The 18,143-nt window shown below is 56.4% G+C and overlaps 1 protein-coding gene across 6 annotated transcripts in view; it reads left to right on the top strand.

The window, feature by feature from the left end:
• Positions 1–14,145, top strand: part of SLC43A2 (solute carrier family 43 member 2) — a 55,428-nt gene extending 41,283 nt beyond the window's left edge. For all 6 annotated transcript variants that reach the window (XM_055367119.2, XM_004058230.5, XM_055367117.2 and 3 more), the window contains 5 exons: positions 1,349–1,487; positions 4,552–4,684; positions 9,581–9,654; positions 11,190–11,313; positions 12,157–14,145. In XM_055367119.2, coding sequence (XP_055223094.1) covers positions 1,349–1,487; positions 4,552–4,684; positions 9,581–9,654; positions 11,190–11,313; positions 12,157–12,318 — 632 coding nt within the window. In that variant the 3' untranslated portion in view covers positions 12,319–14,145. The remainder of the gene's footprint in view (positions 1–1,348; positions 1,488–4,551; positions 4,685–9,580; positions 9,655–11,189; positions 11,314–12,156) is intronic.
• The last annotated feature ends 3,998 nt before the right edge of the window (positions 14,146–18,143 follow it).

The raw sequence follows: 18,143 nt of genomic DNA, 5'->3' as shown, positions 1-18,143 counted from the left end.
TCTGGGGCAGGTTCTTTGACCTTTCCCTCTCTCTGAGCACAGCAGGAGGTAGATGTGACAGAGCCGCTTCCCGCAGGCAGTGTGGTGACAGGGACCCTGATTGCACCAGGTCTTCCGCATGCCCGCCACTTCCCCATCACGCTACCCGCCAACGTCACAGGCCTGATTCACCAGCCCGCCTGTGACCCGGCACCAGCAGACAGGAGGATGTCAGCAGGGGCCCGGGCTGGGCGTTGTCCCAAGTCCACTTCCAGAGGCCTGGCTGCAGCTCTGCCTCCCCTGAGCGCCCCGAGTCACGCTTGGTGGGAAATGCAGTGCGGGAAACGCAGTGCGGGAAATGCTGTGCGTGCTGGGCATGGAGTGAGCCTGCCTCCTCTCCCATCTGTAGCACTGAGATTTCTGCCACTAACCTCTCTTCTTTCTGCTTTTTCACTTTTGCTTTCTTGATGCAGTGATGGCCACGGGTAAGCAGGGGGTGGGGGGGATTGTCAGGGAATGCTGTGATGTCCCCTCCCAGCCAGTCTCTGTTCAACCCAGAAGCTCCTCGCCTCAAGCTCCAGACATGCCTCCTGGCTAGAGCCGTGGGGGTAAAGCTGGGGCAATCAACATTCCTGTCTGCTTCCCTGGAAAATCCACTGTCATTTTAAGTCTTTGAATATGGAAGCCCTGACGTCAGAGCCCCGTGAGCGGTGCCTTTCTGGGATATTTCTTTTTTTTTTGAGATGGAGTCTTGCTCTGTTGCCCAGGGTGGAGTGCAGAGGCATGATCTTGGCTCACTGCAACCTTCACCTCCCGGGTTCAAGTGATTCTCCTTGTAGCCTCCTGAGTAGCTGGGGTTACAGGTGCCCAGCTAGTTTTTGTATTTTTAGTACAGACGGGGTTTCACCGTGTTGGTCAGTCTGGTCTCAAACTCCTGACCTCGTGATCCACCCACCTCGGCCTCCCAAATTGCTGGGATTACAGGCGTGAGCCACCGCGCCCGGCCGCTCTGGGCTGTTTCTAGAGGCAGAAACTAACGGCCTGTCACTTAGCCTCCGTCACAGGAGTTCCCAAGTCATAGCGACTTCCTGGAGCTCTGGGAAGGCCACTGTGACACTCTGGGTTTCATTAGCTGTTTCTTAGAAACAAGCAGGGGATTTGGAACCGAGAAGAAGGTGACCTGCCCCGTGCTCCATCCTCAACTTCAGAGTTAAGGTCTCCGGGCTCCTCGCAAGACCCATAGTGACAGGGGGTTCTGGGGCAGACCCCAGAAGAGCCTGTGGGGACCAGCCCCTTCCCAGCTGGTGCCCAGTCCCTGCTCCAGGGCTGTCTGCCAGGCGTCCCCATGACGCAGCGCCTTCCTCCACAGTTGGCCTCTACACCTCCATCTTTGGCGTGCTCCAGCTGCTGTGCCTGCTGACGGCCCCCGTCATCGGCTACATCATGGACTGGAGGCTGAAGGAGTGTGAAGACGCCTCCGAGGAGCCCGAGGAGAAAGACGCCAACCAGTGCGTAGGCAGGGCCGGTGCCCCGGCTCCCAGCCCGCAGCCCCTGCAGAAAGACCCCAGAGCTGCATGTCAGGCACAGGGTGGGTGGGACAGAGGGAGAGAGCAATGCACTCCACCTCCTCCCGGAGCCCTTAGAGAGACTCACTCATTCAGCTCAGCATGCGTTTCAACTGCTCCCCTCTTTATGGAAATTGTTTGGAATTCAATGGAAATGCTAAAGTTTGAGGCCAGGTGCGGTGACTCATGCCTGTAATCCCAGCACTTTGAAAGGCTGGGGTAGGAAGATCACTTGAGGCCAGGAGTTGGAGACCAGCCTGGGAAACATGGCCAGCCCCCACTCCCCGTCTCTACAAAAAATTTAAAAATTGGCCAGGGATGGTGGTTCATGCCTATAATACCAACACTTTGGAAGGTTGCGGTGAGTGAATTGCTTGAGCCCAGGAGTTAGTGACCAGCCTGGACAATGTGGTGAAACCCCGTCTCTGCCAAAAAATACAAAAATGAGCCAGGTGTGGTGGTGCGCACCTGTAGTTCCAGCTGCTCGGGAGGCTGAGGTGAGAGGATCGCCTGAGCCTGGGGAGGTCGAGACTGCAGTGAGCTGTGATCGCACCATTGCACTCCAGCCTGGGTGACAAAGCGAGACTGTGTCTCAAAAAAAATTTAAAAATCAGGCGGGCATGGTGGCATGTGCCTGTTGTCCCAGCTACTCAGGTGGCAGAGGCAGCAGGACTGCTTGAGTCCAGTTTGAGGCTTCAGTGAGCTATGATCATGCTGCTGCACTCCAGTCTGGGTGACAAAGCAAGACTACGTCTCTTAAAAAAAGTTTAAGAAGCATTGAGGGCCGAGCACGATGGCTCACGCCTAGAGTCCCAGCACTTTGGGAGGCTGAGGTGGGTAGATCACCTGAGGTCAGGAGTGGAAGACCAGCCTGGCCAATGTGGTAAAACCCCGTCTCTACTAAAAATGCAAAAAATTAGCCAGGTGCAGTGGCAGCGCGCGCCTGTAATCCCAGCTACTCAGGAGGTTGAGGCGCGAGAATTGCTTGAACCCGGGAGGTGGAGGTTGCAGTGAGCCGAGATCACGCCATTGCACTTCCAGCCTGGGCAACAGAGCGAGACTGTCTCAAAAAGAAAAAACAATAAAGAAGAAGCATCGAGTAAGATGGAAGAAAAAGAGACACAGGTGAAAGTGTACAGACAATGGCTCGCAGACCATTTTGCTCCTAAGACCACCCTCCCTCCTAAGACCACCCTCCCTCCACCCCTTGGCAGTGGCTACACCATCTTAAAGCCTCCCAAAGTACTGGGATTAACAGGTATGAGGCACCGCGCCCGGCTCAGATGGTGACTTTCATTCATTGCATTCAATCATGCAGCCCACCAACCCTTTGTTATCTACCTGCAAGGTTTATTCCGGTCAGTTTGAGTAGTAAGTTGCTATAACCATATTATGTGTTAATAGAGTTGTTCATGATTGTGAAGATTAAGCAAGGTACTGGAGTCCTACTTTATGTAAGGGATGGGCTCCAAGATCAGAGGATGAGTTAAACGCTGTTTTCTTTTTTCTTTCTTTTTTTTTTTTTTTTTGAGACAGAGTCTCGCTTTGTTGCCCAGGCTGGAGTGCAGTGGCTCTATCTCGGCTCACTGCAACCTCCGCCTCCCGGGTTCACACCATTCTCCTGCCTCAGCCTCCCAAGTAGCTGGGACTACAGGTGCCCGCCACCACGCCCGGCTAATTTTTTTTATATATATATTTTTAGTAGAGACAGGGGTTTCACAGTGTTAGACAAGATGGTCTTGATCTCCTGATCTTGTGATCCACCTGCCTCGGCCTCCCAAAGTGCTGGGATTACAGGCATAAGCCACCACGCCCAGCCAAACGCTGTCTTCTATGGCTCCACACCTTAATATAATAAGCTACGGTTTATTGCGTGAGGCCCTCTGCCAAGCACTCCATGCACAGTGTCTCAGTGAAGACTCCCAACACCCCGGCGAAGTGGGGACCAGTGTTACACCCATTTTACAGGTGAGGGAGCTGAGGCTGGGACTTGCAGTAGTTTGCCTGGGGCCGCACAGTTAGGAAGTGGTGGGCCTGGGACTCCCTGCACATCTGTGAGCACCTGGGGTCTGTTCTTGGATCATCCAGGGTGTCTGCGTGGGTGTGAGACTGGGGTCGGTAATTGTTCATTCACGAGAGATAACTGCAGAGGGTGCTTGGCTGGGCGCGGTGGCTCACACCTGTAATCCCAGCACTTTGGGAGGCCAAGGCGGGTGGATCACAAGGTCAGAAGATCGAGACCATCCTGGCTAACATGGTGAAACCCCATCTCCACAAAAACACAAAAATTAGCCGGGTAAGGTGGCGCGCGCCTGTAGTCCCAGCTACTCGGGAGGCTGAGGCAGGAGAATCGCTTGAACCCAGGAGGCAGAGGTGGCAATGAGCCGAGATCACACCACTGCACTCCAGCCTGGGTGACAGAGCGAGACTCCATCTCAAAAAAAAAACCAAAGAACAAAAAAACAAAACAAAACAAAACAGTGCTGTGCTATCTAGGTCAGGTCCTGCAGCCAAGAGGTTATTTGTGTCCACTCCAGTTCCATCTGCTGCCTGCTCATTTCCCCTTTACCCTGTCCTATCCCCACAAGGGGAAACCCATTCACTCCCCTATTTGGCTTGTATCTGGCTTCTTATCAGCATCCTGCAAGATTTGGGTGAACTTGAAGCCAATGGTGAAGTGAGGCTTTGCCATGTGCCAGCTCAGGCACACGCTGCTACTTCTCTCCCCGTCGTCTTAGCTCAGCCTTCACAGAGCACTGCAGTGTATGGATGGCCATCTTCTCGTACCCGAGACCCCCTCTGAGAGTCACACTCAGCGTGCCACTGAGAAGGGCCGGGGAGTGTCCGTAGTGCTGGTCCAGCCCCGACACAGTCCCTAAAACGTGTCTGGGTGGCTTCTGAGTCTTGCGTCAGTTTACGTGCTGCGACGCTTGAGGCCTGACTTCTCAGGAGCACCCGGCTTCCTCCGGGGAGCCCTCCCACCCCTGCACGTTCTGTGTCTCCACAGAGGCGAGAAGAAAAAGAAGAAGCGGGACCGGCAGATCCAGAAGATCACCAATGCCATGAGGGCCTTCGCCTTCACCAACCTGCTGCTCGTGGGCTTTGGGGTGACCTGCCTCATTCCCAACCTGCCTCTCCAGGTGGGTGTGGGGAGTGGGAGGGGCAGGTGGGATGTGGGGCAGTAAGAAGGAACATGTAAAGACTCAAAAGTGTGTAATGTTTCATGGAAGCCATCAACAAAGCAAATGACTTTCTTTATTTTTTCGAGACAGAGTCAAACTGTCGCTCAGGCTGGAGTGCAGTGGTGTGATCTCGGCTCACTGCAACCTCAGCCTCCTGGGTTCAAGCGATTCTCCTGCCTCAGCCTCCCGAGTAACTGGGATTACAGGTGCGCACCACCACGCCCAGCTAATTTTTGTATTTTCAGTAGAGACGGGGTTTCGCCATGTTGGCCAGGCTAGTCTCAAACTCCTGACCTCAGGCGATCCACCCGCCTCAGCCTCCCAAAGTGCTGGGATTTTACAGGTGTGAGGCACCGTGCCCAGCTCAGATGATGACTTTCATTCATTCCACTCAACCGAGCAGCCCACCAGCCCTTTGTTATTTGCGGAGGGCCTGTTCCCTGCCGGGCTCTGTGCTTGCTGCTGTGGGTGAGCTGGACACCTGGATTGTCTTCTGCAAAGGGACTCCTCCCCAGGAAGGCATGTCTTGGTTTTGGGGGCGTCTTGCATAACCATGGATACCACCATCATGCCATTTCCCGGAAGCGTGTGGGGTCGCTGTAGGGTTCCTTGTTTTGTATCGGCTCAAGCAGCTGGAATCTGACGTCCAAAGAGGTCTGGCCAATCTGTGGTGTTGGTGGGAGCATCTGCTCCCCGTCACCAGAGTCTCACGGGGTTTCTACACTGAACAGAGTGGAGGAAGACCTTGATGGTGGCTTCGTATCTGGATTCAAAAGCTTCATTCCAGGCCGGTGGCTCATGCCTGTAATCTCAACACTTTGGTAGGCGGAGGCAGGTGGATTGCTTGAGCTCAGGAGTTTGAGACCAGCCTGGGCGACTTGGTGAAACCCTGTCTCTACAAAAAATATAAAAATTAGCTGGGCTTGGTGGCACACTCCTGTAATCCCAGCTACTCGGGAGGCTGAGGCAGGAGAATCATTTGAACCTGGGAGGCGGAGTTTGCAGTGAACTGAGATCACCACTGCACTCCAGCCTGGATGACAGAGTGAGACTCTGTCTCAAAAAAAAAAACCAAAAAAAACCAAAACACTTTGGGAGGCTGAGGCAGGTGGATCACGAGGTCAGGAGTTTGAGACTAGCCTATCCAAAATGGTGAAACCCCGTCTCTACTAAAATTACAAAAATTAGCTGGGCGTGGTGGCACATGCCTGTAATCCCAGCTACTCAGGAGGCTGATGCAGGAGAATCGCTTGACTCCGGGTGGCAGAGGTTGCAGTGAGCCGAGATTGCACCACTGCACTCCAGCCTCGGCGACAGAGTGAGGCTGTGACTCAAAAAAAAAAAAAAAACTGAATTTCTTTGCCAAACTTTTGAGGCTTCTGGAACCTGATTTTTGACAGAGATTTTGAGTAAGGTGGCCCTTGTCACCTGCCTGGCTCCACCCACTGGTCTGTGAAAGTGGTCTAGCAGTAGGTTTTGGCCCAATCCCTAACTTTACAAATGGTGGAGGGACGCGAGTGTGGCTCTTGCTTCCAGAGAGGTGTAGCCTGAGTCCAGATGGCATCTTGGGTCAAGTCCAGGAGGGAAGTAAGAGTCCCTCCCTTTTTACAGGTGACCTTGAGGTACGTTGAACACCCAGGTGTGCCCCACCGTGGGAAGTGTAGTGTGTGCGTGCCGACACTGGGCGTGCAGAGCGCAGCGGGCCGTGGAACATTTGTGCCGGCCCCAGGGGGTGCTGCATCCCTCCGGCCCTCCCTGGCCTCCTGGGCTGCTTTCTCTGCAAGACTGGCAGACCTTTGCCCTAACCGCCTTGTCCAGTCGAGGGGCAGTGCTCAGTGGGGACAGTCATCTTTTTGTTTTATGTAGGTCTCACTGAAAGAAAAGTTGTAAAAAGGCAACAAGGCATTTGAGGTGGAGAGGCCTGCACAGCGTGTGTGTATGTGTGTGTGTGGGCACTGGGCACAGCCCTCTTTCAACACTGCCAAGAGCAGCCCCTGCCCCCCCACCACCCACATTCCTGGGAACAGGTCCTGGCTGCTGAGCGGGATGGCAGGGCTGTGTACAGAAGACAAGGCGACCACAGGGACCTGGTGGCCAAGAGGATGGCTCTTGTGCCGGCCAGGGACCATTAAAAAGTGCCTCTTGGAGTTTGCGAAGTCCGCCAGCAGCAGCCTTCCTGGGCAGGGGTCCTCCCACAGACAGCGACAGAACTTTACTAGGACCAGCCTGGGCAATATGGCGACACCCTGTCTCTACTAAAAATAAAAATTAGCCAGGTGTTGTGGAGTGCACCTGTAGTCCCAGCTACTCAGGAGGCTGAGGTGGGAGAATCTCGGCTCACTGCACCCCGGGAAGTTGAGGCTGCAGTGAACTGAGATTGCACCAGTGCACTCCAGCCTGGGCAACCAGAGTGAGACCTTGTCTCAAAAAAAAAAAAAATTAGCCGGGCCTGGTGGCACATGCCTGTAATCCCAGCTACTCAGGAGGCTGAGGCAGAACAATCGCTTGAACCCGGGAGACGGAGGTTGCAGTGAGCCGAGACCACATCACTGCACTCCAGCCTGGGGTATAGAGCGAGACCGTCCCAAAACAAAACCAAACAAAACAGAACAAACCACAAAAAGAAAACAAAACAAAAAGCGAAGAAACACTTCACGAGGGAGGTGAGAGGGCAGCCACCTGCTGGGAGGGCTGGGTGACCAGGCTTGGGAGACCCTGGAGCACAGTCCGCGGTGGGCAAAGGCAGCTCGAGTCCGTGGTCAGCAACCTCTTGCTCAGTGCTGTGCCCATACACATCTGTCAGCGGGGCCCTGGTTCTAGTGTTTGCTGACTTCCACGGTGCACGTGCACTCACCGTGGCTGATTTCCAGCTGCCCATGTGTTGCCACTGACTGTGGAACTGGAGAGTCACAGTGACACGTGGTATTTCTACAGTAGATGTGAAAAGCCTGGCCGGGCGCGGCGGCTCACACCTGTAATCCCAGCACTTTGGGAGGCCAACGCGGGTGGATCACCTGAGGTCAGGAGTTCAAGACCAGCCTAGTGAAACCCCGTCTCTACAAAAAATACAAAAATTAGCCGGGCTTGGTGGCGTGCACCTGTAATCCCAGCTACTAGGGAGGCTGAGGCAGGAGAACTGCTTGAATCCAGGAGGCGGAGCTTGCAGTGAGCCGTGCCACTGCATTCCAGCCTGGGCGACAGAGCGAGACTCTGTCTCCAAAAAAAAAAAAAAAAAAAGAAAAGCCTGATGCGTGCACAGGCTCTAGTGAACCAAGTAAAATAATTAGGAAGGGATGAGGTTTTCTGTGGTTTTGTTCGTTCGTTTTGTTTTTTTTTGAGACAGGGTCTCACTCCCATTAGCCAGGCTCGAGTGCAGTGGTGGGATCTTGGCTCACTGCAGCCTTGACTTCCCGAGCTCAGGTGATCCTCCCACCTCAGCCTCCTGAGTAGATGGGACTACGGGCACGTACCACCAAGCCCAGTTAATTTTTATATTTTTTTGCAGAGATGGGGTCTTGACATGTTGCCCAGGCTGGTCTGGAACTCCTGGGCTCAAGCGATCCTCCCAGGCCTCCCAGAGTGTGGGGATTACAGGCGTGAGCCACTGCATCAGGCCAGGAAGTGATGAGTTTTCAGAGTTTTGAGTATTCATTACCTTTATTTTAATATAATTTTTTATTTAGTCATAAATTTATGTAATTTAATTTTTTTTTTTTTTGAGACAGAGTCTAGCTCTGTCACCCAGGCTGGAGTGCAGTGGTGCGATCTCGGCTCACCGCAACCTCCGCCTCCTCGGTTCAAGCGATTCTCCTGCCTCACCCTCCTGAGTAGCCGAGAATACAGGCGCCCGCCACCACACCCGGCTAATTTTTGTATTTTTAGTAAAGATGGGGTTTCACCGTGTTGGCCAGGCTGATCTCAAACTCCTGACCTCAAATGATCCACCCACCTCAGCCTCCCAAAGTGCTGGGACTACAGGTGTGAGCCACCACTCTCGGCTTATAATTTAATTATTATGATTATTATGATGATGATTTTTTTTTTTTTGAGACAGAGTCTTACTTTGTCACCAGGCTGGAGTGCAATGCCATGATCTCAGCTCACTGCAACCTCTACCTCTTGGTTCAAGCGATTCTCCTGCCTCAACTTCCCAAGTAGCTGAGATTACAGGTGCCCACCACCACGCCCAGCTAATTTTTTGTATTTTTAGTAAAGACAGGGTTTCACCATGTTGGCCAGGCTGGTTTCGAACTCCTGACCTCAGGTGATCCACCTCCTCGGCCTCCCAAAGCGCTGGGATTACGGGCGTGAGCAACCTTGCCCAGCCTATAATTTAATTTTTAATAATGACTCGGTTAGGCTGGGCGCAGTGGCTCATGCCTGTAATCCCATCATTTTAGGAGGCTGAGGCGGGTGGATCACAACGTCATGAGTTTGAGACCAGCCGGGCCAACATGGTGAAACCCCATCTCTGCTTAAAAAATACAAAAATTAGCCGGGCATGGTGGCGTGGGCCTGTAATCCTAGCTACTCCAAAGGCTGAGGCAGGAGAATTGCTTGAACCCAGGAGGCGAAGCTTGCAGTGAGCCAAGATCATGCCACTGCACTCCAGCTTGGGCGACAAAGCAAGACTTCTTCTCAAACAAAACAAAAAACAAAACAAACAAAAAATGACTGTGTTAACGACTGGCTTGCAAAATTTCTGAAAATTCACAATTGGCTCCGGAGGATGGGGTTGATCCAACTCCAGGCTGACACTGCCCCTGGGGTGAGGGCCCCCAGGAATTGGAGGGCGGGGGCTGAGGGGAGGGTCCCTTAAGGCCTTATGCTCACAGTCGCCTTCTCCTCCCCCAGATCCTCTCCTTCATCCTGCACACAATTGTGCGAGGATTCATCCACTCCGCTGTCGGGGGCCTGTACGCCGCTGTGTAAGTCCTGGAAGCCGCAGGTGGCCTGGTGGGCGAGGGTGTGGGAATGGCCGGGGGGAGGTTGCTGGTGGGACTGAGACTCTGAGGCAGGGTCAGCCTTTCCCAGAAGGGCTCATCTTCCTGCTTCAGGGGACAGGTACCAGGGTTTCTGCTGGGTGTTTCAGGGAAAGGCCATACCTCGTGGGAAGCGGGTCAGTGGGCAGACAGTTGGGTGCTCACAAGCCTTGGCATTCAACACGAAGTCAGTTCCCCCAGCCAGGGTCAGGCACCCGTGCAGCTCATTATGGCCTCAGGGGCCACTACAGCCGAGTCCTGGGGCTGGCCCTGGATGCTCACTGGGAAGGATGGGTAGGTTCTGGCTGCCTGAAGCTAAATGCTGAAGTTCCAGTGGCCCTCATCACGGGCAGCAACATGGGTGACTGAGTCCAGAATACACCAGACGGGCCCATCCAGAGCCTCAGTGCGCCCAGCTCTGGCCGTAGCTTTCTCCAGCCCTGGCTAAAATGAAACCTGTATCTTTTTCCAAGAAGCCCCAGAAACATAAAAGGAACCACAGTGGTTCCTTCTTCTCTGGCTCAGGCCTTGACCCAAAAACTGAAACTCAAACATCATCATCCACAGTCTCTGATGTGGGACCAGCTCATGTGTTGCTGGGATTCCTTTCCCACCTCTGGGCCAGCAGAGCCTGACGTGTGCTAAGATTTAGCCCGGAACTCTCTCCCAATTCCCGCAACAGCCCCTGGGGTAATCCCAGCTCCGCTTGCCCTCCGCCTGCCCCTCCCCCAGGCCTGGAGGAAGCTGTGGCTGTCCTGGCAGGGTCTGAGGGAGGGGGCGGGATCTGTGGTGCTGAGTTTCCGCGATTACTCAATGCTTCTCTGGACGAGGGCACTGCAGAGCCAAGCCCAGCCTCCACACTCCTCTCTGGGCCTGTTTCCCAAACCGCAGGTCCCCGCTGGCACCACGCTTTCCACTCGGCTCAGCCAGACACCCACAGGCCCTGGGCACAGCTGAGTGGGGTGGGCCCTCCCCAGAGTCTGGGGCCTGGAGCTGGTCCAAAGAGAAACACTTTGCAGAACCACCCAGCAGGGCTGGGCGCGGTGGCTCACGCCTGTAATCCCAGAACTTTGGGAGGCCGAGGCAGGCAGATCACGAGGTCAGGAGTTTGAGACCAGCCTGGCCAATGTAGTGAAACCCCGTCTCTACTAAAAATACAAAAAATTAGCCAGATGTGGTGGCGGGCGCCTGTAATCCCAGCTACTAGGGAGGCTGAGGCAGGAGAATCGTTTGGACCGGGGAGGCGGAGGTTGCAATGAGCCGAGATCGTGTCATTGCACTCCAGCCCAGGTGACAGTGCAAGACTCCATCTTAAAAAAATAAAAATAAAAATAAAAACAGAACTGCCCAGCAGGAAGGAATCCAAGGGCTGGCACCCCACCCTTCTCTGGCACCAACGGTGCAACCCGGGGTCACCAGACACCTGGGGCCAAGCAAAGCCCAGGAGGGAGGATGGCTGTGAGCTGTCGCTTGCCCTGCAGGTACCCCTCCACCCAGTTCGGCAGCCTCACGGGACTGCAGTCTCTGATCAGCGCGCTCTTCGCCCTTCTGCAGCAGCCACTGTTTCTGGCCATGATGGGTCCTCTCCAGGGAGACCCTCTGTGGGTAAGAGGGGTCGGGGGATGGTGGGTCATGGGCGCCTGCCCCCTTCTGCTAACTGCAAGCTGCAAGGTCCCTCTCGGGGGCTTCAGGGCCCCGAGGACATGTGGGAGCGTTGGTTAGGATCGGTTAAGAGTCCCTTTGTGAATGGTGGCCAGGCAGGAAAAGGAACATGTCCCCTCTGGACCTGATTTGGGAAGAAATAGAACAGAGTTCCTGGGCCGGGCACGGTGGCTCACACCTGTAATCCCAGCACTTTGAGAGGCCGAGGCGGGAGGATCACTTGAGGTCAGGAGTTCAAGACCAGCCTGGCCAACATGGTGAAACCAGGTCTCTACTAAAAATACAAAAATTAGCCAGGTGTGGTGGCAGGTGCCTGTAATCCCAGCTACTCAGGAGGCTGAGACAGGAGAATCACTTGAACCCGGGAGGCGGAGATTGCAGTGAGCTGAGATTGCGCCACTGCACTCCAGCCTGAATGACGACAGTGCGAGACTTCGTCTCAAAAAAAAAAAAAAAAAAAAAAGAACACAGTTCCTGTCCCCGCCCCACCTGCGAGGGCCAGATTTCCTCACCAGGTACCAGGAACTTGTTCCAAGTCCAGAGGTTCAGATCAGCCCGTGTTTCCTGGGGGCCCAGGCCCTGAGGGTGGCCACATGGCCTGTGAAGAGTTGGGAACTGGGACGCTGGCATACGGAACGACGGGCCCTGGGACCTCGTGGGCCTTCCTGTTTCGCTCCCCCCTCCATCCCGTGACCTTCTCCCCTTTCCCAAACCCGAGTGGAGGGCGGGTCTGCAGCCTCGGCCCACCACCACGCCCTGTGATGCGCGGCCTCCCTGCCTCCCCAGGTGAACGTGGGGCTGCTCCTTCTCAGCCTGCTGGGCTTCTGCCTCCCGCTCTACCTGATCTGCTACCGGCGCCAGCTGGAGCGGCAGCTGCAGCAGAGGCAGGAGGATGACAAACTCTTCCTCAAAATCAACGGCTCGTCCAACCAGGAGGCCTTCGTGTAGTGGCTGCCGCCTCGGAACTGCGGTCTCCTGCCTGTGCTTCAGTGACTGACCCCTGTCCTGCCCCTCCAGAGTACCCCACGCACCCCCAGGACCTTCGCCGTCTCCATGCCAGCGTTCACGCTCCCTCCCGGGGCCCTGCCTCGGAGCTCTGTGGTGGAAGGACGGGAGAGGGCCCCGGACATGCGAGTTTTCTCCTGCCGAACTCAGGGGCTGCCCTGACTTTGCTCTGCCGCCCCCCGGGGACCCGGGGCCTGGGGTCTCTGTGGTGCCTGCAGGAGGAGCCAGGAATGCCCGGCAGGCAGGCGCTCTCCCGCCGGTGTCTGGATTCTGCCTCTTGCCAAAGCAGAGGGGGCTGCCATCCCCTGCCTGCCACCTGCCCCTCGGCTGCATGCCCACAGCCATACCTGCCTGAGGACAAAGGCTTGCACTGTCTCGCCCGCGCCTGGCCCCCACCCCCTCCCCGGCCAGTCTGAGGCTGCCTGAGGAAGGAAGGACCCGCTTCCTGTTGTTGGTGCTAATTCCTTTGTAATTCCAGCCCCCTGTCGCCTGTCCAGGGCCTGCCCACCCCTTGGAGGCCGGTGGAGAAGCCCCACCTGGCTTATGCCCTGGGGAGGGTTTAGCGGGCTGGGTGGACCCCTCGCCTCCTCCCCGAGGGCCAATGCCGCGGACACGTTTTCACTGTCACCCTCGTTCTGTCTGCCACCTGAAGGGAATTTGAGGACCGCCGCCAGGGCACCCCCTACATACACACAGCTGCTTTTGTGGAGGTGGACGAAAGGCTGTGGCCGGCAGACACGGAGGTCCAGGCCGGGGTGGGGACGTGGGTGGGTCCGAGAGGTGTGTGGGGTCGGGGTGGGCTCTAGGAGTTAGCCCTTATCCCCACTGACCAGGCAGGAGCCGCCAGGCCTGCAGCTGGGCCAGTGCCCAGGAGCCATCCTGGCGTGGGGCCAGGAGCTTGTCCAAGGCCACAGGCCCACAGCACCCCCTGCCGGTGGGCTCCGTGGGGCCCTGGAGCTGATGATGGGGGAGGCCCGTCCGCCTGGCCCACCAACCCGCCCACCTTGACTGCCCCCAGAAGTGTGTCTTGAGACCTCCTGGGCGTGCTTAGAGGGGTGAGTTGATGTTTGGATTTTTAGTTATTTTCTCTTCAGTTTTATTAGACTTCTTTTTTATAAAGCAATAAATCCATTTTCCTCCGGGTAAGGGATGCCCCTTCTGGCATATCAGTTAATAGCTGCATGTGCCTATTTTGAGCTTGAGAAGAAAAGGCAGGACAAGATTCTCTGCCACCGACCAGCTCCAGCCGTGCCCAGCTACTCTTCGTCTCTCTGGGGGACTGCTGACTCGGGTGGGACAGTGGGCCAGGAAAAGACCTTACTCCCCAACCCCCAAACAAACTGGGCTTGTGCAGACATCTTAGAAGTGTGAGCCACCCTCCTCTGCCGATTTTCCCAGCCAAACAGACGAATCCTGGTCCCTTTCCATCCCTACACCCTTCCACAACCCTGAAGATTCCCGCTGGGTTCTTCTGCAGGCTCAGAGCAGTTCAGGATGTGGGCGGCAGGGAGGGAGATGAAAGGAGAAGAGGAAAGGGCAGGTCCAGGCCACATTCAAGCTCCGCATTAACAACTTGGGCGCCTGGAACACATATCTCCTAGGCTTTATTTCACTCAAATATTTAAAAAAAGGCTGGGCGTGGTGGCTCACGCCTATAATCCCAGCACTTTGGGAGGCCAAGGCAGGAGTCTCACCTGAGGTCAGGAGTTCGAGACCATCCTGACCAACATGGAGAAACCCCGTCTGTACTAAAAATAAAAATTAATTGGGTGTGGTGGTGTGCGCCTGTAATCCCAGCTACTCGGGAGCCTGAGGCAGGAGAATCACTTGAACCGGGGAGACGGAGATTGCCGTGAGTCGAGATCGCACCATTGCACTCCAGCCTGGGCAACAGAGCAAGGCTCCGTCTCAAAAAGAAAAAAAAAAAAAAAGAACTAGATCAACATGCCCACTCCTGAGAACACTCGTTTTGTGATGTTAGTGGTTATTCTGATTTTCAAAAGTAATATAGTCAAATTTGGGAAAGGCTGAGTTAAAAGTCAAGCCTGTTTCCTCACAGCCAGCACTGACAGCACTTTACCAACGCTCATGAGCTCCGTGGCTCCTCAGGAGCGGGTGTGCTGTGCTGCCGAGGAACGGCTCGAACCATCAGAGCCACAAGCCTCCACGTGCGGCTCCATGATCACCCCCAGCAGAGGCTCCCGGGTGCTGGTTCCAAATGGAGACTCCAGGTCTTGCCGCTGACCGGTGACTCTGCTGCCAGCATTTGAGACCCGCCATCAAACAGGAGTTGCAGATTCGGAGAAACCCTAACTAGCCAGGGTGCTGCCAGCTGGGAAAAGGCCGCCTTTTTTTTTTTTTTTTTTTTTTTGAGTTGGGGTCTTGCTCTGCCACCCAGGCTGGAGTGCAGTGGTGCAACTGATAGCTCACCACGGCCTCCAACTCATGGGCTCAAGGGATCCTCCCACCTCGGCCTCCTAAGTATCTGGGACTATAAGTGTGTGCCACCATGCCTGGCTAATTTTTTTTTTCTTTTTCATAAAGATGAATTCTTGCTATTTTGCCCAGGCTGGTCTGGAACTCCTGGGCTGAAGCAATTCTCCCACCTCAGCCTCCCAAAGTGCTGAGATTACAGGCGTGAGCCACAATGCCCAGCCAAAAAGCCAGTCTTGAGATGGGGAAGACGTGGCCCGTGCTGTCCCCAGCAGTGCCCAGTCCCAGCCAAAGTGGGCAGTGCTGCCTCACTCTCCCACCCACCCTCAGGGTGTGGCACTTACTGGGAAGAAGCAGGCATTGAGAAACACAATTGAGGGGGGGAAACAGTCCAGGGCCAACAGTGCTTGGGGATTGAGGCCTGAAAATGCGAGCAGGGTACAGAGGCTGTGGCTGGCCAGATGGGTCGGGTGCCCCCTGCACTCCCACCCCCTAGTCAGGGGTCACCCATCCTACTTTGCCTTGTGTGGAGCTGACAGGTGACATGTTTTCCTATTGTTGTCCTTGATAACAATCTGGGAGTTAAACACATATGATCATCCCTGCTTTACAACTGAAAAACGAGGCCTAGAGATACTATCATCATATACACCTGAAAAACGAGGCCTAGAGCGATGGAGTAGCTTGTTCAAGGTCAGAGCCAGCACTCACATATGGGTCTTAAGACACTGGAGCAGCCAAGGGCCTCTAGACCAGGACATTCCACTCGGAGCAGCAGCTCAGGGGCCACCAGGCCTCTGTGGCAGGGGGACCTCTGTGGCGGGGGGACCTCTGTGGCGGGGGGGGACCTCTGTGGCGGGGGGGACCTCTGGAGGGGGGGGCCTCTGTGGCGGGGGGACCTCTGGCGGGGGGGGACCTCTGTGGCGGGGGGACCTCTGGTAGGGGGGGCCTCTGTGGCGGGGGGGACCTCTGGCGTGGGGGGGGCCTCTGTGGCGGGGGGGACCTCTGGCGTGGGGGGGCCTCTGTGGCAGGGGGGACCTCTGGCAGGGGGGCCTCTGTGGCAGGGGGGACCTCTGGCGTGGGGGGGCCTCTGTGGCGGGGGGACCTCTGTGGCGGGGGGGCCTCTGTGGTGGGGGGACCTCTGGCGTGGGGGGACCTCTGGTGGGGGGGCCTCTGTGGCTGGGGGGCCTCTGTGGCGGGGGGGGCCTCTGTGGCAGGGGGGACCTCTGGCGTGGGGGGGCCTCTGTGGCGGGGGGACCTCTGTGGCGGGGGGGCCTCTGTGGCGGGGGGACCTCTGTGGCGGGGGGGGCCTCTGTGGCGGGGGGACCTCTGGCGGGGGTGGGCCTCTGTGGCCGGGGGGGTCACAGCCCAAGGAAGGGGAGCAGGCCCAGGCATGGTTTCCATTTCTGGGGGCCAAGAGCCTTCTCAGAAGAGGGGGAGAGAGCTACTGCGTGGAATCATTTGGGCCCTGGAGGCTGATGGGTACTTGGGGGAGCAATCCCTGGTGACCCCAACTAGCAAGACAAGTGCCCTGTGAAGGGGAAGGGACTACAGCTGATCAAAGGAGCAGGCACCAGTGGCCGGGCCTCCCGTCTGCCCCTCATCCTCCAGGCTCTGGTGGGAAGGAACAGGAAGGGCTCCCTGCCCTTGGGGTTTTGATCAGTGAGGAGGGGGGCTGGGTCTGGGTCTGGGTCTCCTGCCGAAACACTGCCCCCAGTCCCTCTCCTCACTAGACTCTGGGGTCTAGGCGTGTCTTTGTGGTCGGCCTTCTCCAAACCCTCTAGGCCTCTGTCTGCAGCTGCTGCTGCCTGGACCTATACACAAGGTCCCACCCCTCACCGGGGCCAAAGACGTGGTTGCAGGCCCTGGTGGATCCTTTCTGTTTTGCTCCGTCCCCGTCCCCTCTTGCACCCAGCATCGTCCTGGTCAGAACTTCCGTTTAAACCTTCCTTGCGTGCCGTGCACTCCGAGGAGGGCGTCACTTTGCCATAGGCCCCAGGGCTGAAAATGGCGGGACATCCAGTATTGGGCTCACGTGCATAAGACTGTCCCAGACAGCAGCACAATCACGTTCAGCCAAGTGGAGTTTCCGATGCACTTGTGTGGCAGCCGCGTGAATGTGAGCCGATATGCAGCTGGGAGGGGCTGAGGGACGTGCTGTGGGCCTCCTGCGGTGAGGGGCTCCTGCCAGGAGCTCTGAGAAGCCTCCACAGAATCAGCCGTCGGGCTCCTTCAGCAGCAGCTCCCCTTATCTGTGCCAACGACCGGGGGCCCAACTCAAGGGTGCCAGCCCGTCTTCCGCCAATACAGACTGTGGGATTCTGAGAGTTAGGAGCCTGGGGTCCCCTGGGGTGGGGTGGTCAGGGTGAGCAGGTGGGCTCTGTGAGCCTGTTTCCCCATGCCCTGACTCACCCCAATCCCTGGGTGAGGACAGAGCTCCTGAAGGCCACTGAAGGAGGTGCAGCACACTCCACCTGGGTGGCCTTCCGCAGCTCAGCCCTCTTCCTGCCAGCACGAAGCCTCTGCCTGTGCTCCTTAAGTTAGCCATCCTCACCCACTCCGGGCAGCTCTGAGACTGAGCCAGGGCCACTAGCAGCACCCAGACCTCGACCCTTCTCAGACCGAGGCTCCACCACCCCAGGCCGAGGAGGCAAGGAGGGAAGACCAAAGGCTAGAGGACTGTCTTGGTGGCCCTGGGCGAGTCTTGAACTTTGGCGCCATCATCTGCAAAAGGGAGGAAGGAATGCCTGCGTGGTGCAGCTACGTGGATACGCAGTGAAGACCCACATGGTGGGAAGCCTGGCACTTAACAATGGTAGCATCGTTTTCAGTGCCCAGGAAGAAGGCAGCTGGGACAGGGAAGGGGCCACCACCCCACACCCAAGCCCGTACAACAGGAGAGCCACTTTCAGCAGCTCTGAGCAGAACAGACTTGTGGCCAAGTCAAGAAAGTAAGGTCTGGGCCCAGCGCGGTGGCTCACGCCTGTAATCCCAGTGCTTTGGGAGGCCGAAGGGGGGGCGGGTGGATCACTTAAGGTCAGGGGTTTGAGATCAGCCTGACCAACATGGTGAAACCTCAACTCTACTAAAAATACAAAAAATAGGGCTGGGCGCAGTGGCTCACGCCTGTAATCCCAGCACTTTGGGAGGCTGAGGCGGGCGGATCACAAGGTCAGGAGATCGAGACCAACCTGGCTAACACAGTGAAACCCCATCTCTACTAAAAATACGAAAAAAAAAAAAATTAGCCGGGCGTGGTGGCGGGTACCTGTAGTCCCAGCTATTTGGGAGGCTGAGGCAGGAGAATGGCATGAACCCGGGAGGTGGAGCTTGCA

This window comes from Gorilla gorilla, chromosome 19, assembly GCF_029281585.2.
Source record: "Gorilla gorilla gorilla isolate KB3781 chromosome 19, NHGRI_mGorGor1-v2.1_pri, whole genome shotgun sequence".
NCBI classification, from domain to species: Eukaryota; Metazoa; Chordata; class Mammalia; order Primates; family Hominidae; genus Gorilla; species Gorilla gorilla.
The sequence above is the reverse complement of the archived record's forward strand: the minus strand, read 5'-3'. Positions and strand labels throughout refer to the sequence as shown.